Below are 27,096 nucleotides of genomic sequence, written 5' to 3' on the forward strand. Positions count from 1 at the left end.
GCTGACCATAAAAAGCTTTGCAAACAGTTGAAGTTAAGTCACAGACTATGAAATCAGCATAAATCATTTGTTTAAAAAAAAAGAAACCTCACAAAATAAAATCAAAATATTTGATGACCGGGCGTGCCGTGATGGCGTAGGGGTTAGCGCGACCCATATTTGGAAGCCTCGAGTCCTCGACGCGGCCGTCGCGGGTTCGACTCCCGGACCTCCCTCTCCATCCCCGGGGATGGGCTCTAGTGTCATATAAGGGACACTAGAGCCCACAAAAAGACCCCCTGGAGGGGTAAAAAATATGTATATATATTTGATGACGTGAGATGTCTTCAGACTTTGAATTTACTGCAAAAAGAACCCAGAACCCATTGGGATAGAAAATGAAATAAAAGAGTGTCTATTATGATTTGAACTCATTTTAGAAAGGGGAGTTTTTTGTTGTAAAAATCCCGTTTAACTTACTAAACATTCGTATGCAGTCAGGAAACATTTTCACAAAACGTTTCCAGAATGTGGTTGCTAACACAAGTTCGTCTTTAAGCTTCCTCATTTGTTTGTGCCAAATCAGCTACATGAGATGTCCATACATTTCGCTTATATAAATAGTGTCAACATCACTGTACTAACAACTAATACCAGCAACGTTGTATTTTATGAAGGATTGCTCATTTCCATTTCCACTTCACAACTGCTTTCCACTGCTGCCGGAGACGCAGCAGTTTAGCAGGTGATTCATTGTACTGGCTCACCTCTTGCATAAATCACAAAGAGGTGGAAAGAAAACATCTCAGGTCCGGTTTAAATGTGTTTTTTAAAAATGGGAAGGGATCTGGTGTATTGTGGTCTGGGAATTTTTAGCTTGATCAACCCTGCCAAAGACTGAAACTCAAAAAGCTTTTTCCTGTCACTAAATGATGATTCTAGGAGCAACTAATTGTCTTACAGCAATAATATTTTTATGCAGATGCGTCAATGGGTGAAGAAGATCAAAGTTGGTAAATATCCATAGAGGTTAGGTGTTTTAATAATGATGTCAGAGGAACCGTGGAGATGTAAAAAAACTGAGTGATTTGGACCCCACAAGGTTTTTCACTCTGTGAGCGATCTGGCAGATGTTGCACTGATCCAGCGAGGATTTTTACGAGGATATTTGCATTGTGTGGTTTCGGAAGCCAACAGCCTGATGTGACAACCACCTATTTCTCTGCTGTCTAACTGTGACATGGTGGGCTCCTCCATAACATTGCGCTAAGGCCTCAGGAGGGTTAGAAGGAAACAATCCCAAAAAAGAAAATCAGAAACAAAATTCTGACGGATACATTTCAGGTTTGTGGGCTTTATGCTTAGCCATCAAATCCAACATTTATCAACTTGTAAAGGTTTTACAAACCTTTTATATGAGCTACACTATTTTATTTTATTTTTTTCTCAGTTCTTAGGAACAGATTTAATTTTGACCGGTCTTCAGATTGACCGGCTGTCAAAACTAATCTCCGTTTCTGCAGCCTGAAGCCATTCAGTTCAGAACGTTATCTACTGAAGTGAAGATACTGATGACTCATAAGCTCTCTTCAGAATCCCACTTTAAAAAAGCTGAACTATTCACTCACTTGCAGGCATCTGGGGAGTCAACACTATACATATGTCATGAATGTCCATACTGTACAAAAGGAAATATTAAAATTATATTTCTAACTGAGGGCAGTTTAGTCCATGTCTAAAAACAGCTCAATGCTGGCATAAGAACACAGAACATTACAAGTTTTAAGCTTTGAATGTTAAACTCCCACAGTCTTTGTCTTACTACTGCACTGCTGGCATTACTTAACTTCTATTCAATTCACAAGCCAGCTGTGGGCAGCTCAGGCAGTATGAGTGGGAAACATATTGACAACTGGAGGAGTCTGCTTTTTTAATCTGAAGAATGAACGGGCGATGGAGAGTTTCCCTTAGCTTGTCGCTCTGGATTTACTTGTAAAAAATCATCAACATCATATTAATAATAACTACTTATAAAGGTGATAAAATTAAACATCAAATAAAACAGTGCAGTTTAAAAACAGATAAAATACCAAGAAAAGCAGTAAAAACATGTTACACCACGTTTGTAGTAACATACATAATAAAATAATAAAAAATGCAAAACAGGGGAGTAAATTCATCCCCCATAAAAAAACTAAAAAATAGAATGTGTTTTTTTTTTTTTAAGATATACTTTAGTTATTCAGGTAAAATAACTGGCTAATGTCTCATTAAGATTAAAAGTTTTGTATATTATATATATATTTTAAAAATCCCACATGGGGGGAGACTGGACTGGTGGACTGCAGCATGGCGGATTGTTCTTGCCTGCAGCTTCCCTATTCAAAGTGCTAAAGCTTACTGCACCAAACACCTGCATTATACATATACATATATATATAGCAGCATGTATAGATTTCCATTGGGAAGCAAAAGTAAATGAAGGGCTGATGTTGCAAAAGAATAATCAGGTCCCACTCTAGAGAGAGAAAGTGATGCATAAGCAAACAATAGTTCCGGAGTGTGGCCTCAGAGTGTTGGTGAGCAGCGAGGTGAGATGTTTCCAGGGGGAGCTGTGAGGGCGACTGAGGAAAAAAAAAAAAGAAGAGGGATGCAGTAAGGAGAGGGAGGAGTGTACAGGGTGTACCGCGTGTCCCCGCTCCAGTCATGACTGAGCTGCAGCCTCACCATGACGGAGCTCCCGTTCCCATGACAACTCAGCCTGTCAGATGGAGGGATGCGGGCAGAGAGAGGAGTGATGGCGGGGAGCAAAGATGGAAAGATAAAGAAGAAGATCTACTCACGGGGTTTTGGCAGAGCCGTTTCTTTGCAAAGGTGCGTCTGACATGTCTGCAGCCACCCGCCTCCCTCTGCTGTCCTCCCTTTCTCCTTGTCCTCTTCTTGTACTTCTGTCCCCTGGTGTCCTTTTGACAGAGTTGTGTCCTCCTCTTCCTTCTCTTCCTCCTCCCTTTCCACCTGCTTACCTCCTCCTTCTCTCCTGCCTTTTCGGTGTGTGGTGGTTATGGATGTGACAGAGCAGCAGCTGCTGCTGTGCCTGCATCACCCCGCTCCACTAGGAGGAAGAAATGGGTGGAAGCATGTTTCTGTGTGTGCACATGTGTGTGTGTGTGTGTGAGAGAGAGAGAGAGAGAGAGAGAGAGAGAGAGAAAGGGAAGAAAAGAAAAAGAGAGAAGAGGAAACATAAAATATGAATATATAAACTGAGATGATGTTTTGCAAAACAAAAAAGGAAAAAAGAGATAACAATGGAAACGCAAGAGAGCAGAGAAGGAGGGATAAAACAGATGATGAGAGAGAGTGGACAGAAAGCGAAAATGGCCAAAATGCAGCAGAGAATCAGAAGGAAAGAGAGGCTTTAGGGAGTTGCTCTATAATGAAAGGAGTGGCCAACCTGCTTACTGGAGATCAACCTTTTCCCTCTGAGGTGGAGGGAGTTTCTTTTAAAGAGGAAGAGAAGAGAAATCACCTTTTAATAAAAATTTAAAAATACTAACTTCACAATGAAATCTTCAGATCTAAAAGTGGTCAGAAAATAACAACACATAGGACTAAGCTTACGTAAGATCTACTCTTTTTCCTTCTTGTCAAGCATGAACTTTTTCATAACTTAAGATTACCAAAATTATTTCTATTGTCTAAATACCAGAATATTAAGGAGGATATTTTTAGAGCTCATGAATGACTGTTTTCTTTAAATTCAGAAGCTTACACACCATAGTTACTATGCCTTTAAACAATTTAGGAAACCCCTAATGTTGGCGTGATTTTTTTTTCGCGAGCATCTGTTTGGTCAATTCACAATCAATCAATCATCAATCAAATTTTATTTGTATAGCACATTTCAGCAGCAAGGCATTTCAAAGTGCTTTACATCATAACAAACACAGAATCACAATGCAACACCTGAATTCATTTCAAACGTGTATAAATGTGTTTTAAAGCATCAGCATAAAAACACTCTATTGAGCAAAATCATGGAAAAATTTAATCAGCTAAGGTACTATGAAGAAAAGAAAGAAAGAAATTGACAATCTCATCAAGTCTGGTTCATCCTTGGTCACAATTTCCACAAACTTGAAGGTATTTTATGTGCAATTTTTTTCATACCTTTCAGAAAAGAGACAGGTTCTGTGTCCCAAAGACAAAGAGTATTTTTCTGTGAGTGAAATCCCTCAAACCTAGAAGCAAAGCGAATGTGAAGATGGTGGCTGAAGCAGGTAAAAGAGTGTCCTTATCTACAGTGAACAGAGTCCTGCAAGTGTCTCCAGAAGGGAAAAAAACAATCACTGCAAAAGCAACATAAAAACCAGGATTATAGTTTGGAAATATCTGGGCCAGAGAAGATACACTGAAGGTGATCAGTATATAAACGTTATTAAGAAGCAAAAACAAGTTCCACCACTAGGGGATCCAGTTCCTGTTTTTGAAGGTTAAGCTCTTTTGATAACTTGATCAGAGAATATCAAGCAGGCTTGACGCCTTTGGCGTCTTACTAAGGTCACAACCTCATCCCACCAGTATGACACTGGTCTAAGTATCCACATTTATGTTTACCTCTGTCACCATGGCAGCTGTTTGTATGGGGTCCCTGCCACTTAACCGGCTGCAATAACAAGGATCTCAGCAAGAAGCTATAAAAGCTCTCTTTATCATAAATACTGGACGGATATGGAATGGTCCCTCTAGAACAGAGCTCTTAAATGGGGCAAAAGTGTTCACATCTCCAAATTACACATAGGGGTCATGGCTGACTGTCCCAGAACTTGGGTCTGGAAAAGAGCAGCTACAATCTCAGGTGACCCCACACATCCTGGATATAAACAGTTTACAGTTTGGCCTTAAAGTCAGCTCTATGGATGCTATTTTCTAAAACCAGTCAGCTCAGAGGAAGTACAGTACAGACCAAAAGTTTGGACACACCTTTTAATTCAATGAGTTTCCTTTATTTTCATGACTATTGACATTGTAGATTCACACTGAAGGCATCAAAACTATGAATAACACATGTGGAAATATGAACTAAACAAAAAAGTGTAAAACAACTGAAAATACCCCTTATATTCTAGTTTCTTCAAAGTAGCAACCTTTTGCTGTGATTACTGCTTTGCACACACTCTGAATTTTCTTGATGAGCTTCAAGAGGTCGTCACCTGAAATGGTTTTCACTTCATAGGTGTGCCCTGTCAGGTTAATAAGTGGGATTTCTTGCCTTATAAATAGTTATGAAAATAAAGAAAACCCATTGAATTAGAAAGGTGTGTCCAAACTTTTGGTCTGTACTGTATATATTCATAAATGTGTTTACTGAGAACTTAACCAAAGTCAAATTGTTTTTGTACACAGACTTGGTTAAAAAAAAAGCTGATTTTGATTCAAATAACTTCCTTCACAGTTAAGGTGGAGGTGCAGAAACCTCCCAAATGAAGAGTGAAATGTCAAATATCATTCCCATTAGGGTAGCATCACTGGTTGGACAGAAATGCAGCAGCGATAAGCTGGGTATAGCACCAAGAACACAAAGTTTGGGGGGGGAGTTTCCTAAATTTGCCACAGATTGATGTTATTTGGATGGTCTAAAAGATTCTGGAGACTGTATGCTCTCTAAATCTAATGTGCATGAGGCTAATCACGACGAGTTTCCACCATTCCTATTTAAGAAGGACCACAAAAAAGAAGAACTTTAAATAAAAAATCTTGGAGGCCTTTTTCTTGTGATGTATCCAAATATAATTATGGTTTGAGCAGTTAGCAGTAACTTTCATGGGGGTTCCGAGAAAATGTGTATCTCTTGTTATCATTTCTAACCTCAGAATGTTGTACTATGAAGTTTTGATGGGAGTCCAAGCTTTCTGTAAACAAACAAGACTTGTTATAATATCTTTTAAAGTGAGGTTATAGTGAAAACAAAAGACGGCAGCCCATGAAGCTAAAGGCTCCAGGCATGTTATCTATTTTCTTTAATAAATTCCAGCAAGACTCCAGTCGCTACTGAAAGTGAGACCTGCTGAAAGCTGTTTAGTCTTTGGGATCTGGCTCCAGATAGTTGTCTAAACAAGAAGCTCAGCAATGTTTTTATGGGGTCTGTAACCTGCTGCCGGAGTGCTTAGCTGCACTGATTGAAGGGTAGAGGGAAAGGCGAAGACCATCTGTAAGTTTTTTTTTTCTTCTTTTTTGTGTGACTTCCAGAACCTACTTTTTTTTTGTTTTAAACACACCATCCATCAGTTTATATTCTTGTCTTTATTGCTGTTTTTTGCAACAGTTGCTCTTTCCCGTCGTCTCATCTCGATTCACATGGCAGAGGCCACTTCTCATAAAAGTACCAAGATGTTTTGCATTGCTCACAGTCTCATATTTATGTTTACACTTTTAACAAGTTCTCCTCAACATGTCTCCCCCCTGCGTGTGGCCTCCTGTCTATCTCCGTTTCCTTTCTTGACAGTCCATGTTGAGCTGGTTATCATGTTGCTTGGTATGCCAGTTATTCAGAGGCTGCTCCACAAGTTTTGGTAGTGACCTTAAAAGGGCATCACACAGGCACCCTTCACATATTCTGTCACACACACACGCACATTCTGACTCTGCAGGTTGAGTGTTACAAGACCGCCAGAAGCCGATTAGTCATTTGAAGTGCATTACAAACCCTTTTTGAGCTGTAATTTAATATAACGTTGTAAGAATTTCCACACACAAACTCGCCAGCATGTGGGAGAGTTGGGCAATTTTTTCTTTGAGCTCAAAACAGAAATGAGTATTGTTACAGACTCATTGAATTATGTTTTTTTTAATAATAATAATAATAAACTTTAGCTATGTTACATATTTTTCTAATCCATGACTGTCTTTGTGTAGTTTGCTCAACTTTATACAGCAATTTGAGTTTCCCCACACATGACTGTCTACCAATATTTTAAGATTTGTTCAGAGAGGGGGAAAACAATCCCTCATTAAAATGTTTTTAACAGAAACAACCCTTAACAATACCCATAAAATAAATGCGAAACTGTTTTCACATCTCTAAAGTTCTTTTTAAGTTCAGTGGCAAGGAACATTTAATTCACGACCTTCCGTTTCTTTGGGGTTTAAATATACCCTGATGTGGAAACTCTTAGAAATTCGAAAGCTGCTGCAGCTTTAACTGGAACCATGTCCTTTGCTTTGATGAGTACAAAATATTTACTCTGACCTGCTTGAAGAGCTTCTTCTGCAGGATCCACAAATTACCACAAAACACAATGGGGAAATCTACTTCAGATTTTCCCAATTCACATCTTTCTCGTTGGTACCAGGTCTACCTTAGTCCAGCAAAGTTTTAAAATCTGTGACTTTTTAAGTTGGAGTATCCTGTAATAAAAAATATTCAAAGCACAGTTTGTGAACTTTGGTACCTACATCTTAAAATTCCCAAAACACACCACCTTAACCAGACCTGATTTAATGACCACAGATCCAATACAGGCCAAAGTTAAAGCTCATAAAGTATTGGAATTAATTTTCTTTTCATATTTGAATGTGGGCACATTTAGTCGGCTAGTCAAAAAGCTAAATATTTGGTAAATATAATTCAAATACAAGTCAGTCTAAAAACCACTGCAGTCACTAAGCATCCAAACACTTTTGTCTCTATAAGAGAGAAAAAGTGCTTTCAAACTAATTTTGACTTACTCCATACTTACAAACCTGGAAAATAGTAAATGATGAACTTTTCCAGATTTTGTTAAATAATATAGGGGTCCTTGGACAAAATAACTACCACAACATGCCCAAAGTTAGGTACTGTAGAGGATCTATGATGCCACGTGTTAGTCATTTAGAGAGTTCATGGCATCATAGAATATTTGAAATACTTGATCAAATTAAAATATTTGAAAAATTGAAAATGGTAAGTCGCAGCAGAAGACAACTTAAAGGCCACAGAAATCTGAATGATCTATGTTGTGCAAAGACCAATGGTCAAAAATGACTGTATGCTCCAAACATATGAAATGTTATGGAAGAAGGGAGAGCACTATTGTTCACGTTTTTAGAGTAACCAAGTGTAGCACATGTGAATTTCATACAAAAAAGTTTTGTAAAATGAGCACTGCAACTTCCATGGGAATTTCTTTCTTCAAGTGTGAATAAAATATTCCAATCAAATTTGATTTGGGTATTAATAACTCACATTCTTCTATCTCCTGGGAGTTTTTTCCTTTTTCTGTTTCTGTGTGGCTCCCAATTACAATCAATCATCAGCTACAGAGAAGTTCAAAAATTGTTTCAGCAAAGAATAAAACTTTGGAAATGCAAGACTTGCCTAAGTTGCATCATTTATTTGAACTATTGAGAAGATCTTTCTAGATGCCAACAGCTTATTTGAGATGCCTCAGGAATCTGCACCAGAGGTAGAAACTTTAAAAAAAAATTGATTAGAAGCATATTTAGAAAATCTCAAGAATATTTGCGCTTTAAGCCAAGTTCACGTCTTTGTTTGTTCAAGATATGTGATGTGTTCTGCTTCCTCTGCACTAACACTTCCCTGACAGTAGAGAAGCTTACTCAGAGCTCACATAAAGAGACATGACAACTATCTGGCAGAAAGACGGGTGACAAACCTGGCAGAGAAACCTCTCTGACAGAAATGATGAATGAGGTGTCAAATATACCAGCTGAATGAACTGATATCCCCTTTCTGGACACTTACTATTAGAAGTAAGAATAATCCTGCTTTTGAAGGTGCTGACAGTGTAGCACAGAGTCGGTGGTTGCAAATGGGATGAGTAAACTTAACCAACTTCTGCCATCTTGTGGGCATGAAAAGTCATCACTAAGAGATCTAACCCTGCGGCGTCAACATGGAGATGTTGTTGCATCATGCAGTTATTAATAGAAGGGGTGAAATGATCAGCAGCACGTATGTAGCGTCTAGGTGCTCAGCCACGACACCTTTGAGATGTAAATTATGTTGAACTGAAATACTTACTGGAGCACTGTGAAAGGAGAACCAAAGGTGGCCGTGTACAAAGATGTAAGGATGTTTTAGCATTAAATGTACTGTCAATTTATTTTCAAAATCTAAGCAAGGTTGAAAATGCGCTACATTAATATTTTTCTTGTCAATTTGTCTAATCTGTTTATTCTGCACATATTGTTGCTGTGTTAAATATGATCAAATATTTTTTTTGTAAATTAATTACCTCCATCTTGTAGCAATATAGTCATAAATCCTTGTTTAATTGGAGAGACAAAATTACTTAAACCTCCAATGACAGCAGGAATCCAGTAGAGGTCGCTGCTTTTCAAAATTTAAGATTAAATCAATCAGCAAGTAAACTTTTAGGCTTTCAAGAAAAAAAATATCTAAGAAAAAAAATTATCTATGTCCTTTAGCAATATCAGATATTGTCATGTTACTTTGTACAGTAAATTTTATTTGATGGCCGATAAAGGCAAACATAACAGTAAACTACAATACAGAGATACATAAAAATGGATCACTTCAAAAACATTTTTATTTCATTAGTATTGTTGAATATTTAATTGTGTCCAAAGTAAACAACATGACAAAATTTCTATAACATATCTTGCTTATTAAATATACATTAATGTTTATTTAGAGCAAGAAAGGTGGTCTTTTTGCAAATGTTAAGCAGTACTAATTGTTAAGGTTAGTTTTAAAAGTTACAAACTTCTTACAACGGTTTGTGTCCAAAATAAAAGGAAGTAGAAGTAATTGCAGTTTAGAAAGAAATAAAGCAACCAACACAGTTTAATACCAGTGTTTGACGTCAACAGGAAGAAAACGGTACAATAATAAAATTTTCATGAGGCCAACCAAATGAAAAAAGAAATGCAACTGTTTGACCCACTTCAGCTGTGGAAATAAGTTTGTTTACCACAGTGGTGATGAACAATTCATGAACATTCTGGTCGGGAACCGAGTAACAATGAAGGATGCTGACATCCTAACTGGGAATATAAGTGATTAAGAGAAATAAAAAATTCAACAAAAGAGCTTGGTTTCTTTTTCAGTGCAGGTACGCAAACAAGTCAGGGTTACTTCCATTATAGCACTCAAAATGAAATCAATATGAGATGAAACTTAGAGATATCTCGGAGTTTAAAGTTTGTTATCACGATAATTCATAACACGTAGATACAGTATATCAGCTCAGTCTACATGTAAAATTATGGAGTTGCTTAATATTTTTGGAAAGAGCAAATGCTATTTATATACAGTTATTTTATAAGAAATGTGCAGATTATTTACCGTTTACAAATGGTCATCATTTTTAATTTATTTAAATCAATGTTTTCGCCCAGAACAAAAGCATAAAAGATCAGTTAAAATTTCAAAGCAAGAATTTGATTATGAATTCTACATGGAGGTGTAAATATTTGCATGTGCTTCAACCAATATTTGTTCAATGTTTGTTACCTGTCCCTTTGCAAGTTACATGTCAACAAAAACACCAAGTCCTTAATTTGCCTCTTTTCTAAGATATCAGTGAAGTAGAGCACGCCAATCCTTGAAGGTTGAGGAACAGTTTTTATATTTGCTTCTGTTTAATAACAGCTATGTCAAATAATTAGGTTATTATAAACATAAAACCGATGAGGAAATTTAACTAAAAGTTGTAGGACGCCGGCTGAAGAGAACTAAAGTTTGAGTTTACCTCTGAAGTTGAGCCTCCATTCAGATGTTGGAGATCAAACTGCATTTGAACAGGAAGAAGCAAATATTACATGACTTTATGCCCCACCAGCGGGAGGACTTACCAAAAGTGTGACTCCTTGCCAGTAAAAATGCACAGGCCTACAATAAACATGGCCAACATGCGGGCCAACAGCTGGACTTTGCATCTGCTGCGCTGTCCTCAGACGCTCAGCAGTCATTCAGCATTCACCTCAAAGGAAAGTGCTGTTAAATGACATGAGGCTGACCATATTTTTCACCTACAAGCAGAGGTGAAGGGAAGCGGACATTCAGTGTGTTGGCCCCCACAGCGTGGAATCAGTTGCAATCTGAACTTAAAGATGTCAGAAATGATTTCACTGGACTTATTTCGAGCAGTTCTTAAAGATAGGCAACAAGATTCTATGAAACAGTGTCATTGTTTTTAAATTGTTTTTATTGTTTTATACATATGTATTACCGTATTACCGGTAATTGTTTTTATCTTGTAACCAGGTTGCTATGTATTGCACATTTTTTTGCCCAGGTCCCTCTTGAAAATGAGATCTAGATCTCAACGGGGTTTACCTGGTTAAATAAAGGAATTTATATAAAAAATATATAGAGTAATTAAGGTCAAAGTTCTCAAAAATGTCAGCTTTACTTCATTGATGGGACAGACAGGAAGACAGATGACATAGAAACAGCAGTCACCTGATAATCAAGATGCTTTTTTTCCCCCCAAAAAAATTTGTTCAACAAGGCTGGGAAAGCCCTTCAAGCTCTGGGAAATCCAGTAGCTCAGAGGAGGAGATAGAAAATTGTGTGGAGACCTCTCTGCTCAGATGGTGAGGAGGAGGCATGTAAGTGCAGACAGAACAGCGACATTGTGTGTATACAGTAAATGCACAAAACAAATGTTGGTTTTGTGGGTTTAATGTATTCATAACAGCATGCTTTTACAGGTTAGTGTAGTAGATAGGTGTGTGTGTGTGTGTGTGTGTGTATGTGTAAAACTGTGGCACTCAAAATGAAGGCCAGGGCCCCCGAGACAAACGTGTCCGCTTACCGGCTTGGTTACCATGACGACAGGGGGATGGGAAAGGCTCTGTTGGAATTGCCATTAAAATGGAAAGCGGTGAGCCACTGCATGCCTGCACATGTACACAACACATTCTCATGAGGACAAGGCACTTGTAAAATACCCATGTATCTGACCACAGTGAGCATGCAACCGTTACACCCATCAACATGCTAGTGCTGAGGTAACAGCTAATAAAACAAGTGGGTTGTTGTAATGTGCAATCCTCCCCAGTCCTTGCCATAACTATAGTGCTGGGAAAAATGATTTCTCCCCTGCAAAGATTATTACAAATTATCAAACAAATTTTAATAACACGACTAAATTAAAAAATCAGTTTTTAAATTAGTCCATTCATTAAAGACGAAGAAGTTCTGAACTAACTGAGCAAGATCTCAGGAACCCCGAGGAAACATGAACATGAATGAAAATGTAAAAGTCAAACACCCACAGATTCTAACAGATACTTGATGTTACAACTTTATTTAAACAGTTTTATCAATAAACAGTGCACACTTTAACCATCCTGACAGTTTTCTAACAAAGTCGTGAAGAGTGGCTGCAGTCCAACAGAACCTCAAGAAAATGTTGTTTTTTAAAGGCCTTAAATGATTAACTTCCCACTGCAGATGTGTGTTTTCCTGATGGTCTTAGTTTTCTAAGTTGATGTCCATTTTGTTCCCTCACAGATCCTGTTTCATGCTGGATTGATTACATTGCTGCTTTACTGAAAAATATTTGTAACATAGAATCATATTTAATATTTTTTTCAGATTAAGATTCAATAGCTTACATCCTTTTTTTTTTTTTTTAAACTTTCTATCTTTCTAATTTAAGTTGCTCCTTCCACCTACCCTCACTACAAACTCAGCTTTCTTTTACTTCATATTTATTTTTAATAGGCTGCCAGATCAAATGCTGGATATCCAACCTTATGTCCAACCACACCATCGTATTTAACCAAACAGAGATGCTTTTGCTCATACCATCTGAATGATCAGAAAAACGCTCATGACATTTCTTGCACAGTCACACTAACCCGTGTTGTTCTTCCATTGCACACGTGTTTATAGTCATGTGACATCATGCTGAATCAGGCACTTCTTTGTTGTGTTCGTCGCTAGAGAAAGCATTAGCATATCATTGAAGAGCGTCATTCTGTTGTGCAGTTCATCTTCAAAGGGAATACAAAGAAACATATTTTGCATTAATGAAAAATTAAATGTAGAAAAAAAAAGAGCTGACGCTTAAAATAGATCAGCAATAGGGTATCTGAGCTGACACTATTAGATAACGGAAACTGAAGTGCAGAATTGGGGAAGAAGACCCACAAGATTTTAGACAAGAGCAGCATTTAAACATGCAAGTAGTGTTACAATAGAATGATTTACTTCAAAGTAAGTCTAGGTATAGGGATGGTCCAGTCAAAGTTCAGACTTGTTTGCGCATTTTCACAATTATATCAAATAAGTAAAGTAAAATGGTAACTTCAGGATGCAGATAAGGTAATTAAGTATGATCATATTAATAAAACATGGCTCGCATATGAACATAGTCCTGAGCAAAGAGCTGTTTGGAGATAGAAAAATATGCTGTCATCCTAATCACAATTTACTAAAAGAAATAAACAAATAACTGGTAGAGTGGTATAGTCAGTAAAAAAATCATTTCATACAGCCATGTTTTGTAACAATATTTTAGCAGTTTCTTAAATCCAGCTTCAGAAGAAGTCATCCTTTATATCAACAGGAATTATTTCCCTCTAATGTGATTGTTTCTGAGTTCTTGCAGCAGATTGAGTCAGAACACTGGCAACAACAGAATTGTGATTTCACACCATGGTTGGGCTCTTTCAACATGCAAATATTCAGGTCATGCAAATATTTCCCTGATAATATGTGTAAAGGCAGAAGCTTCTCTAAATAACACGGCAACAATAATTAACTGCTGCAGTCAAACTTTATGTTCATGTTAATTTGTGGCTTTACGACAACCGGCTCTAGACCATGACCTTTACTTTAAAGGGTCTGTGTCCTCCACACTGACATGTGAATCTTGCAGCAATTGATGTGTGGCCGTTGGATGTGCATCTCATTTGAGCTTGCACTGTGCTCACTGACCTGTACATCTCTGAGAAGTGACAAAACGCGAGGAAAGCATTGAAAGGAAAGATTTTAAATAGTTAGGATACAGCAATGATTGTGTATTCTATTATTTATTTGCTGCAAGTATGAGTCTGCATTATTCATCCACATAAGAAGGACATGTATGACCCGCTTTGCAATAAGTTACCTTTTTGGTGTGGATGTTTTTCTCTTTCAAAGTATAGGTAAACTTCTTTAAAATATATTACATTTAGATGCTTGAATAAAATAACATTTTATTGTTATGCTGAGCCCCTGACTGCCTTGGGCAGACTCCATTACTAATGCGTTTTTCTTTCCTTCTCCTAGTCTCCTAGTCTGTGTATGTTTGTTTGAGTTGAGTCATATTGTAGGCTTTCAGCCCTCTGAATTGAATAGAGCAGAATGCTGCATCTTTTATCTAACAAATATGATTGAATCACATAAATAGGTAGCCCAGCTCACCTTTATGGGTCTGTACTGCACACTGAATGAATGTAGATACGAGTTCATATTTTCCTCTGGCGTCAGACAAGAATGTTCAGGGTATCTGAAAGTTCAGCCTATGGCCTGGATATGAAATGGCATTGGAAGATGTGATGGTTTGAGTATTTTTGTATTCATTTATTTTATTACTACAGTTATTAGAGCTAATAGAGATACATAAATGTATCCTTCCTGCTTTGACAGACATTCACTGTTTTTGCCTTTTTGTCACACTTCATAACATGCGAAGACATTCAGAGTACGGTAAATACTGGAAGCAGTTTAGAAATGGTTATTTCATTTATTGAAGGAAAAAAAAGATGATCTAAACCAACCTGCTGAAAAATTGAAAAATGCAGTTTAATCAGTTGCTCCAAGGCTTGCCTGACTAAAAACTCCTCAATGTGGCTGAAATGAAGCATTCTACCAAAAAAAAGAAAAGAGTTCACCTCAAAGACTCAATATCAGTTGTCCTGCAAACATTAGCACAATCATCTGGGAATACACTTTTGCTCTTGATGCCATTTCCCACAATAATCACAATCAACATTAACAAAATGCTTTTTGCATTTACTCTGGCTATTTGTTAAAATTAGTTTGACAATCTGAAACAAATGTGACAAAAAAAGCAATAACAGGAGAAATACTTAAAGCAGCAAATACTTTTTTTTGCAGCGCTTCATATCTTCTGCGTTTTGAATGAGACATTTTCTGGGTCAGCCTCTTGGTTTTCAGCTGAGATTAAAATTACAGTTACTGAGCCCGAAGACGCTTAAACTGTGTGCGATCTCAGTCTATTAGGATACAATGCTGCTGCAGATTTAGGTTTCTTATATAAATGTGAATAAATTATTCATGTTCAGCCAGTTCTCAAAAGCTGTGCATATGTGTGCGTATTTTTATCTTTAAAAGTGCACAGCTTAATTAGTGTTGCCACAGGGATCATTTTTGGCCCACCCTCTGCTGACATCATAACCTGTTTGTTCATCTCATGAACATCTGTTCCCATTCAGTGCAAACAATTCACCTTGAGAAATGTGACCCTCTTCACAGTTCAGACATGACATGCAGTTGGTATGATTTAGAGCAGCATCTTTGAAAAAAAAAAACACTTATAGAGTCTATAAGCAATTCACTGCACAAGGGACATATACAGTATATATATGACTATCATATCGCTATGCTACTGAAAAACATAATCATGACAAGACCTAAAAGGTAAAAATTATATCTTTCTTTTGCACATGAGATAAGACACAGTGGCCCAGCACATATAGTTTTCCAGTCTCATGCAAAACAAAGTTGAATGCATCGTGTACGCTAATAATTTTGTTTCAGAAGCAGCACTAAAGTTTCCTCTGATCACTTTTAATGGACTGATGAGTTCAAACTAGAAATACCCTAAAGGAGCAGCTTTTTAAATGCTTTTAAGTTGCTTTAAACAAGCTGAAAACAACTTGTTTAAATGTTCTCATTTAAACAAGTTGCTGTCATAAGTTTGCTTCACTCAGTATCCCGGGTTTGTTTGTGCTAGCATTGTGTTGCGGTTTACATTCATGCAATGTTTTTTCAAAAGCTAGCACTACCAAACTATTAGATAAATATAAATATTTCTTTTCTTACACGGTACATTTTTGGTAAATTATTTGTTTGTCCCTTTACGTGCCACAGACGTAGAAGGTGAATGGGCGGGGCCGGCCCAGCATTTCCTGTTTAAATTGGTGTATGACGTCACTGATTGCATCAGCGGGCACAACCAAATGGAAGATTTTCTTATTTGTATTGTATTGTCTGTTTTCTTTAAAGTAACCCTTTGAGTTGCCCTGTATTAAATGTTTTATTTTGCACTTGTGTTTATGTTTTTGCAGTTTAGTTATGTAGATGAGTTTGTAAATTAGATTAATATTTATTGTTTAGATTTTGTTGTTTGGTTTGACCCATTTTCTTACGTAAAGTCCAATGAAGTGCAGGTGTGTTGCCAGTTCTGTAAAAAATCTGTAAGATTTTGGCTAGTCAAGAGGAATATCAGAAAAAGAACAAAACAATTTTAAACAATAAAATCAAGGGTCAAAGACCCTCTTCTTGCCTCTGATTGGTTGTTTCTGATCGAACTGGATATTTGTTCAGATGACAGCAGAGCCGTAGAGAAAAGGCAGAAAAGCTTGATTTTTATTTACTATGTAGACATAGTGATAATTTTGTCTACATAGTAGACAAAACTATGCCTAATTTTGTCTACTATGTTAAAATTTGTTTCCTGTCTACTGTGTAGACAAATATGAAAAAATAACATATAGTTTTTATTAAAAGTTATATACCTAACTTTAATTTACTGAATTTTGCATTTTTAAATGTTGAAAGCAGAAGAATTTATTATTAAGAACATTACTGTTCATTTTATGTTTGCAGGTTTTTTTGGTTTTATGTTTACCGGTTTCTAGGTGAGCCTACCTGAATTGTAGCCTCAGTTTCTGGTTTTTAGCCTACAGGAGTGGCATCTCGCATAGCTCCTCTGAGCTCTGACAACAAGAACTTTTCAACCATGCAACAACCGCTCACTGGACATTATTTCTTCCTCAGATAATCCTCTGTAAACTGAGGAATGAATGTGCATAAAAACTTGGTGAATCATCTGAAATACTCACACCAGCCCATTCGTACTCAACAATGATGTCAGTGTTGAGCTTCCTTAAACACCCCCTTCTTACACATTCAGATGCTCAATTTGGACTTTAGTAAATTGTCTTCACCCAGTCTAGATGCCTAAATGCATTGACTTGCTCCAATGGCAATAAAATTGATAAATATTACAATGATGATAACTCTGGTGATGTATATCTGTTTTCATCTTTCTTCTCTTTCTCATCTGTACGTCCACGCTCTGCTGTAATGGAACTCTATCCAACTACATAAGACAAGATCTTGTAAAAGATCTGCTGCTCACCTTTAAGGATGTCTTAAAGCTACTAGCAAAAGTCTTTATGGAACTGCAGAGGTGAGGGAGTGAAAATGTTCTGCTTCGAATGAGAATGGCAAACAGAAATGCCATTCTGTTTGCCCCTCGTAGGGTTACTATGAGGGTAAATAAAAAAACACAATGAGGAGTTTTTTAAGTTATGGGTTTTGAAGATCCAACAAAACAAAGAAGGAAAAAGCTGAAAGGGAGTGATGATTCATGGCTGATGGAAACGAAGCAGCTCCACCTCACTCTGAATCCCAGGCCTTTTGTCTTGTCTCACTAATCCTTCTCACACCCCGGTCTCTTTTCTCCCATAAGCCCACATCCCAGACATCCCTCTCCCAATCATTCCTGTGCACATATCTCCTCATTTCACGTCAACCATAATTCAGCTGCCTCCTGGTTCCGCTGCTCGCTGCTCTTTGACCTTCTCGCTTATTTTATCGCCTCCTTCTCCCCTACCTCCCCTTCTCCTGCATCAATCCTGCCCTCTGGAAGCTCTGGCTTCCCAGCTGTGACCCATGCACACTTCTCTTCCCTGTGATCCTGTTAAAGCTTCATGTCAGCATTAATGTCTCTCTGCACATATTAAAGCAGACAGGCATTGTGAGGGCCTGAAAGCTGGTGGCTTAGTCTAGGTCTACAGAGGCTTGTCTCCTTTATTGTAGTTTGTGTGATACAGACTGTCTCTTGCTTTTAAATAAGATATTCTTGACTTTGTGTGTCTTTCAAATACATTGTGATTGTGTCTGAAAATTCTCCTCTCCTCCTTTGTCAGGGACACTTTATGACTATTTGCAGGTTTGTCCAGCGTCAGTACTGTCCTCATGTAGAGTCAAGCCAGTTACAATGCATGAATGGAAGAAAATGTTATTTTGAAAGTAATGTGTATTGATCAGAAAAACAAAAAATCTCTGCTTTCTGAATTAATGCTGCTGTCAGGGAGGTTTAATTGATCTTTGCCCAGGGCGCAGATACTATCTAGTGAGAAGAGACGGGTCTTTTCATTTTCAGTGTCAAGATTAAGATTCAGGGTTATTTCCTGAAAAGAAAATCTGACTGATACTGACAAAACACATTTCTATGAAAAAATGACCCATTTTATCACTACAATTTAGGACACCTGAATGAGGTGAAACTTTACTTTCCTAGAAAAGTCCCCCAAGAAATTTGTTTATGTAACATAATAATATAGCACTTAATACATTACTAAAATGTATTAGCCTTTTCCCACAAACAGACACTGTATTCTCTCTACGACAAAGCAAAAAGAAATACTTTTTCTCACCCCTTTCTTCCCTCAAACATTTCCTCAGTATTCTCTTAAATCATGTTATTTCATCACTATTTATCTTCTCCCTGTTTCTCCTGTCCACTCAAAAAACTTCAAAGTTTCTTTGCTGCTTTTTGTTCTCACTGCTTATTCCCATGCTGGCTTTATTTTTATTTTTTTTCTTAAGCAACTGAGCATTCCCGTCCTGGTATCAGTTTGTTGGTTGCCAAGACAACCTACCGAGCTAAGTTATTTATAGCAGCAGATCAGCATGAAACCCACCCAGTAAAGGCGTGTGTTATTTTTTTCATGAATTCGTTCCTGTGTGAGGCCGTTTTATCAGAGAAAAAAGTAATTCTGCAGTAGGTAACCTGTCTGAGATTTCAGCAAAATAAGTTACAGTTTATATAAGTCATTATAATTTGGAACTGCATATACATAACCTAATGTTGCAAGTGTATGTAATTAAGGCCCCAACATCAGTGAAGTCAACTTTCAGAAGGTTCTTACATTGTTCATTAATGACATTGTGAGATTGAACCTCAACACAAACCTGCTGGACACACACTGTGAGCTGCCTCAGACAGCCCAGAGTTACTATATGAGAAGATTTGATACATGTAGTAGCCTCCCAGCTGAAAGCACAAGCTGACTCTCAGGGGGCCATCCTTCAATGAGCTGTATGCGTTTGCTGACTCCACCACTGACAGGACCACCAGTGATGTTAAAACTTGGAATTTCCAAAGTTTCTGCAGGTGGAAAGTTGCCTAACAAGAGGGTTTGTGTAAATGTACACCCTAAACAAATATATTTTAGTTTTTGCAAACCAAGCTAAAGAGCCTATAGAAATATATTTGTTGAATTTCTAGGTTTTTGGTCATTATTGACCAAAAGCCTAGATAATTCATAGAGTGAAACTATGGATGTTTCACTCTATGAAAATCTGAGCCTCATGCCATTATGAAAAGGATGCTTGAATTCACAGTTTAATTTTTCACAGATTTGTAAAAGTTATATGAACAGGATTCAAATTATTATTTGGTTTATAGATATTTAGAATTGTTAACAGAGTTTTACAAAACCTGTACGAACAAGGGTTAGTTTGACTTTAGATGTCTAAACGTCTTCGCTATTTTTCAAATTCTAAATGTGTTACATTTTTTTCTTTCAAGTTTAACCCAGCTGATAGTTCATAGCTCATCAACCATCGTGAAGTCTGTTTGATGGATCCAAGAGCTTACAAAAAGAATAGGGAGTAAAATAAAAATGCAGGACAAGAAAGAAATCCACAAGCAACATATACCGTGGTTGCAAAAAGGAGAAAACAATGACTTTGCTTGCTTTTGTTTGTTCAAACAAGATTTGGTAAAATCCGGTGCAAAAGCAGAAACAAAATTACCGGTTAGTGCTTGTTTGGGTTTCTATATTAAGGTCACACATATTTTATATACACCTTACTCTCACAGAGTGCTTCATTGTGCGGAAGCAAGTGCCTGACATTGATTACAGACCAAATTAGTTGTAAACACAAAGCACAGGAGAAACAAACTGTAAGCTGTGGGAGAGCTTCTGTCCAGCAGCCAATTCAGCAAGTTTGTTGGTAACTTTGTAAAAACTTTAAAAACAGGGAAGTACATCTATTTTCCTCATAATCACAACTTGAATTCGATATTGGAATTTATTGTCTGTGTTAGTTTGCTGGTTGTAATGTGGAATTAACTGCATTGTTAATAGAAAACCAAACTGTAAGCTAAAAATAAAACATGAGACTCAAAGCATGTTAGCATGTTTAGTCTAGAAGTAGCTGAATTTTGTCCAATGTTTTTATTGTTGTGTTTCCAATAAATAGAAATCATTTAGGTTTATAGCTTTTGTTGTTATTTTTTTATGGCTCCAACCTGCCAAAGACTACAGATAAAAATCCTGTGTTAGATTGAGGTAATAATGTTGAATAACACGAGCTCTTAAAATTAAATAGATAAAATAAAAATTTAAATACATTGCTGTGTCTGATGCTCAATTTTACCAATGTAGCATCCCGACTGTAAAGTGGTACTTTATGACTATACATTAGTGGGTTACTGTGGAAACAAACGGCTATAGATTGAAAACCTTTTTATTGTTTGTCTTCTTCCAGTGTGTGTGTGCATTTAGCTGTCTCCTGTCTACATCGATTGCAACCAAGGCCGTAGCTCCTGTTACGTTACCATGGAAACGAGCCTATCGCTTGGGAGCCACCGAGAAACTAAACACCCTCTGATCAATAAGAGTCTTTAATAATATGTCCGACAGAGACGCACACAAACACATATGCAAAACGGAGACACACTAACCCAGACTCAGTAAGTACTGTTGCGCTAAAGGAGCCTTTTATTGAGATGCTACAGTGTAGGATGAGCAGAAAATAGCTGGACTCTTTTGAAGCCTAGTGAGACACTTAACTGAGTGCTGCCAGGAGAAGTCATGGCAGTTGGCAAACTGCTGAAGAGGAAAATCTGGAGTGTTATCACTATTAGTCTCACAAAATGTCTTGAAAAGAGGAGAGGCTCAAAAGGACACTTCTCATTGTGAATTTTATAACAGAGTACTTAAAATATTACATAAATTTACATAAAAAGTTGTGTAAACTCAAACTGAAACTGTAAACATTAAAATAATAGTGGATGTATGTTACATAGAGGCTAATAGTGATTACATTGTGGCACAAATAGTGAAGAAATTAGACAAAGACAACGTGAGTAAATACAAAAAGCGGTATAGCCTGTTATGACTTCAATTTATGTATCAAAATTCAGTAGATTTATTAGTATACCACCTAAATGCCATGTAAAATATATTTAGGTTTTGTGGTACAACATGAAATCAGTGTATTTTAGAAGCAACTATATATGTGTAGCATAACAAATATTTAGACTATGTTTATAGTTTTGTGGTGCATCATTAGCACACTGTAGAAACTCTATAGAGATGCTGAATTTGTGCAAAACCTTTTTTGCCAAACAGGTAGAGTAACAGGAGGCATACAGTAAATGAGATGACAAGCATGCTCTCAATAAAAGCTGATATACTGTATGTGTGTCTGTGTGTACTCCACTCCTGCAAAGGGCTCTACAACCCAGCACAGTTAATCAAGTGACTGCGGAAAAAGATGGCAGGACATGTCATATATAATGAATGTGAAAAAAAAAACAACCAACAATTCAATAAATCAAGGTGTTTTACGGTACGCATTTCCATATTTTGGACTTTATTCTGTTGTGTTTCTTCTGCTTCTTGCATTCAAAGCTGTTATCAGTTTCTGGCTTTCTTGTTGGTGTTTTACTTTGATAAGTCAGGTCAGTTCTCTTTACTTCCTGTTTCCAGACTCATGTTTAGCAATGATGTGTTTGTGTACTGTTTACAAGTTTCTGATCCGTGTGATAAAGTTTTATTTAAGTTTATAAAAAATATATAAAAATTATATATAAAATATATAAAAATAGTTATTATTATAAATAACTATATCCCCAATTAAATATGTTGTTCCAACTAATTTTGGATCCCTTTAAGCCTCTATGGTATTTATTGCTATGCTAATTGCCAAAACAATTTTTTTCATTGTTTTGCAATAGACTAAATAAAAATAATACATATAAGAATAGCAGTAAGCAGAATAGAGCTTTTTTAAAGCCTCACTTAATGCCAAAAATAAGTACAATATTTAATAGCTTCAATAAGTTGTTGGTTTTCAAGGCTTAAAACGCTAGCTGTGAAAGAAAATCTTGAATCTTGTAATAATTTTGAATGCGGAAAACCCCATTGAAATTACTGTAATAGTTGTTTTATATACTTTCCTCTTAGTGTATAATCAAAATGATAACATCCAGTTTAAACACAATAGAGTCAAATTCCAGCATTTAATTGTCCCTTCTTTATTTCAGTGCATTTGACATGTCAGTGTCCAATATTTTCCCTGACACATGTTGCTATTATTTGCTGTGTTGCTTCTCAGTATTTATGGGACTAAATTAAGCTGTGTGTGAAAGAATAATACATCAACATCAGGGTTTATTTCACAGACCTTTCTTCCCTCTCTAAATAGGCCAATGATCACCATCTGGTGCTGACACACATGTGGAGGAAACAAGTAGAGCCACTGTCCCTCATAGCATCCAACTATGAGCTGCAAAGTATAGTAAAGCCTGAACTTTACTTCACAGTGATTATTATTATAGTTATGTTTGTTGAAATCACAACATTATGACGAATGCTTTTGAATATTACTATAATACACAGTGGGCTTGATGTGTCGCCAGGTAAAAACTGGATACCTATAAAATATATTTTGTAAAGTCTCTTTTGCTTTTATTTCACCTATTAATTGTAGTTCTTATTTTTGTCAGCAAGTGGCGCTGTTGAAACAGAGCGGTTTAAAAGTACCGGAAATTGAAGCAAACTCTTGTTTACTACGCTGGCACTCTGACTGAGAAAACGGAAGAGGACATTTTTGAGCCTAGACTTGTTGAGGCGACCACTTTATGGCCACATGAGTAAAGAATCAAGATTTCTGGTAATTAATGTAGAACATGTATTATTTCCCATTTTTTTTTTTTTTTTTTTTTTTTTTTTTTATTGCAAACAAAGAACATATATGAACAACATAGAACAATAATAGTTACAAACAGATACAACATAAACGGGCTTTACAGAACATAGAACAATTATTTTACAATGTCAAAATCAAATCGGTGCTCGAGGGTTGCAGTTCTTTAAGGGCAGTAATAATTTGAATGGCTTTAGCATTTGAGCTGATTTTTAAGGATTCTAAATAGATATTAATAGAAGATAATAAAATCTGGAAATTAGGTTTTTGTTGTAAATGTTTGGAGGTGTGAATATGATATTTACCATAAATAATAAAAAAGTTGACAACATATAAAAATTCTGTTTTGACAAGTTCACATTTCTCCATCCCAAACAAAATATCCTTATTTGTTAAAGTAATATTGAGATTTTTTTGATGAAAAAAAATTGACATATCTCTCCAGAATATTTTGGTATAATTACAATCCCAAAAAAGATGAACAAGCTTTTCCTCATTATTTTTACAAAAAGTACACATAGGGTCCAAATCCCATTTATATCTTTTTATCAAAAATGCTTTAACAGGATAAACATTGTGAATAATTTTATAAGAAATTTCTCTTACTTTATTGTTTATTAAGTATTTTTTTAGAAGTATCCAAGTCCACTTCCAATTTATATTTTCAAAAATGCTGGACCAATAAAATATACAAGCTGGTGAAAAAACAACATCTCGTAATAGAATCTTTCTTAACATTTTGTTGGTTGTTTTCTTACTTAAAAAAGGGCAATCATAATCAACATAAATGGAGTTTGGATCAAAATTTGGCACTGAGTGAATTGGATCTGGAGGTAAAGATGATAAAAGCTTTAATGACCCACTGGGGATTGCGTCAAACACCACAGCATATTCTTTAGGGGAGACAGGAAATTGGAAATGTAACATAAAATCAGAATAAGACAATAGATGACCATTTAGATTTAATAATTGGCTTACAAGTAATATTCCCCTATCAAACCATTTTCTATAAAAGATTGTCTTATTTTTGTATTTAATGTCTTCATTATTCCAGATATAGTATTTGTGGGGAGAAAAATTGTGTTTGTACAAAAGTGACCAGCTTAAGAGCATTTGTTTATGAAACATAGATAGTTTTAGGGGTATTTTGGGTATACTGTAATTGCACCTAAGAAGAAAGGGTAATCCTCCAATTTTGTCAAAGTTGTAAATGGGAATAGCATTCCATATAGAGTTTGGGTTTTTTAGAAGATTTTTTAAATATTTAATTTTAAATGAATTGTTTAAAGATGTGAAATCAAGGGCTTCAATTCCACCTTTTTCAACTTTATTCATTAGAATATTTTTTTTGATAAGATGGCATTTCTTTTTCCATATAAAATTAAAGTTTATTTTATTAATATTGGTACTGATTTGTTTGGGAACATCAAGAGCAAGGGCCGGATAAACGAGTCTAGAAATGCCTTCAGCTTTGACTAATAATGAACGTCCTAAAAGAGAGAGATCTCGCTGGAGCCATAGATTAAATCTTTGTTCAACAATTTTAATTATAGGGTTAAAATTGTCTATTGACCTTATATTTTGATCTTTAATTATTGTGATTCCAAGATATTTAACTTTGTCTTTTATAGGAATATTGAGGAATGTGCCTTTTAAATTAGATTTAATGGAAAGTAATTCACATTTATTTAGATTTAGAGTTAAACCAGAAGCTTTGGAGAAGGTGTTGATGATTTCAATAGAGTTTTTTATTTCACATCTATTCTTTAAAAAAAGTGCAGTGTCATCGGCAAGCTGGGAAATTATGATGTTTCTGTTTGCAACATTAATCCCTGTAATTTGTTCCTTGATTTTAACTGAAAGAATTTGCATGGCCAGAATGAATAGATATGGGGAGACTGGACACCCTTGTCTGAGGCCTCTTTTCAAATAAAATCTTTTAGAGCAGCCATGTGATAATTTTACGGATGCATTACAATTCCTATATAACATTTGACAACTTTTAATTAAGATTTGTCCGTATCCAAATACTTCTAATGCTTTAAATAAAAATGTATGTTCAACTGTGTCAAAGGCTTTAAAAAAATCTAGAAACAATATGAGACCGTCCCCCTCTATTAAATCTGAGTAGTCTAGCAGATCCAAGATAAGCCTAATATTATTAGTTATATGTCTACCTGGTATGAATCCAGACTGAGTTTCATCAACCACTTCTTCAAGAGTATTCTTAATTTTTGTAGCAATACAACCTGCAATAATTTTATAGTCATTTTGTAGTAATGTAATTGGTCGCCAGTTATCTAGAAGAAGTTTGTCTTTTTGTGGTTTAGGGATCAGTGTAATCAGACCTTGGGTCATTGTTGGTGGAAGTGATCCAGAATCCAAACTTTCAAGATAAACTTGATGTAAAAATGGCGATAGCTGTTCTGAAAACTTTTTATAAAATTCTGCATTGAGGCCATCAGTACCTGGTGATTTATTTAGTTTTAATTTATTGATGGACTTTTGGATGTCTTCAAGTGTAATCAAGGAATCACATTCTTCTTTATTATTTTTACTAATTTGTTGCATTTTATTCAGAGAGTTAATAAATTGTGTGACAGTTTCATCAGAACATCTTGACTGATAAAGTTCTTGGAAAAACGTTTCACAGTAAGATGAGATTTGAACAGGGTCTTCACAGATATTATTATTGATTTGAAGTTTCATAATACTGTTAGATATTTGGTGTCTTTTTTCTAATCTAAAAAAATAAGAAGAGTTTCTTTCTCCTTCTTCTAACCATTTCTGTCTCGATCTGATGTACGCTCCTTTAGCTTTGGAAATGTAAATATTGTCCAGGTTCAGTTGTAAATGGCTTAATCTAATCTTTTGTTCTTCAGATAAATTTTCTGGCAGAACATTGTTCAATAAGATAATTTCTTTTATTACTTCTGATTCTACTTTCCTTTTTCTTTTAGCAATCTCAGCTCCAGTTTTCATAAACATTTTTCGAAGTTCATATTTTAGGAGTTCCCAATTTTTACTGAATTCCTTCTGACTGCAAGCTGTATTCCAATACTTTATAATTATTTGTTTAATGCTTTCTTCCACTGTTTTATTTTCTAACAGTGAAGAGTTGAGTTTCCAGTAAGCTGTAATTTTATTTTTTCCATACTGGTTTAATTTAGTTTTTTCAATTAAAATAAGCTTGTGGTCTGATAAAGGAGCTGGAAGAATCTCTGACTTAATTTCATCAGCTATTAAATCAGACACCAGCCAGAAATCAATTCTTGATTTAAAGGAGCCTGTTTTGTTTTGCCACGTAAATTCAACTTTGGAGTTATTTTTTTGCCTCCATACATCAATTAGGCCAAAGGTTGACATAAAGTTTTCTAGAACTGTGTTTGAATTTGTATTAGCCTTTGGAGGAAATCTATCTAATGCTTCATTAAGAGTTGAATTGAAGTCCCCACCAATAATAATATTCATATTATGATATTTGCCACATAAGTAATTCACCCCATTACTTAATCTAACATAAAGTTGCATATTTTCTGCTTTGGTATTGTACCCATATATAGAACCCAACAAAAAAATTTCTTCATTTATTGATACAACTAATAAAGTAAAATGTCCATATGTATCTAAGAGTGAACATAATACATCTCCACTGAAGTTGTTTCGTAATATTGCCACTCCTGCTGATTGAGTGGAGCCATGTGCCAGCCATAGTTCGTCCCCCCATTGAGTTTTCCAGAACTTGGTATCATTTGCAGTTGAATGAGTTTCTTGGATAAAACAGAAATCTGCTTTAAAATTTTTAAGATATAAAAACGTTGCCTTTCTTTTAATGTTGTTCCTTAACCCTCGAGCATTGAGTGAAATAACTTTAAAAAAAGAAATGCTACTAAGAGCTG

General features: G+C 35.9%; 2 protein-coding genes across 4 annotated transcripts in view; one reads left to right on the top strand and one right to left on the bottom strand.

The window, feature by feature from the left end:
• The window catches only part of LOC102222530 (A-kinase anchor protein 2), a 78,463-nt gene extending 75,326 nt beyond the window's left edge, over positions 1-3,137 (bottom strand). The window contains exon 1 of one of the 3 annotated variants that reach the window (XM_023338461.1): positions 2,823-3,137. In XM_023338461.1, the coding sequence (XP_023194229.1) occupies positions 2,823-2,866 (44 nt within the window). In that variant the 5' untranslated portion in view covers positions 2,867-3,137. The remainder of the gene's footprint in view (positions 1-2,822) is intronic. The other 2 variants (XM_023338460.1, XM_023338463.1) reach the window with 2 other exon arrangements.
• The window catches only part of plppr1 (phospholipid phosphatase related 1), an 81,244-nt gene continuing 56,839 nt past the window's right edge, over positions 2,692-27,096 (top strand). The window contains exon 1 of the mRNA XM_005803938.2: positions 2,692-2,853. The gene's annotated coding sequence lies outside the window, so the exon portion shown is untranslated. The remainder of the gene's footprint in view (positions 2,854-27,096) is intronic.

The sequence above is a fragment of the Xiphophorus maculatus genome, chromosome 8, assembly GCF_002775205.1.
Source record: "Xiphophorus maculatus strain JP 163 A chromosome 8, X_maculatus-5.0-male, whole genome shotgun sequence".
Taxonomy (NCBI): Eukaryota; Metazoa; Chordata; class Actinopteri; order Cyprinodontiformes; family Poeciliidae; genus Xiphophorus; species Xiphophorus maculatus.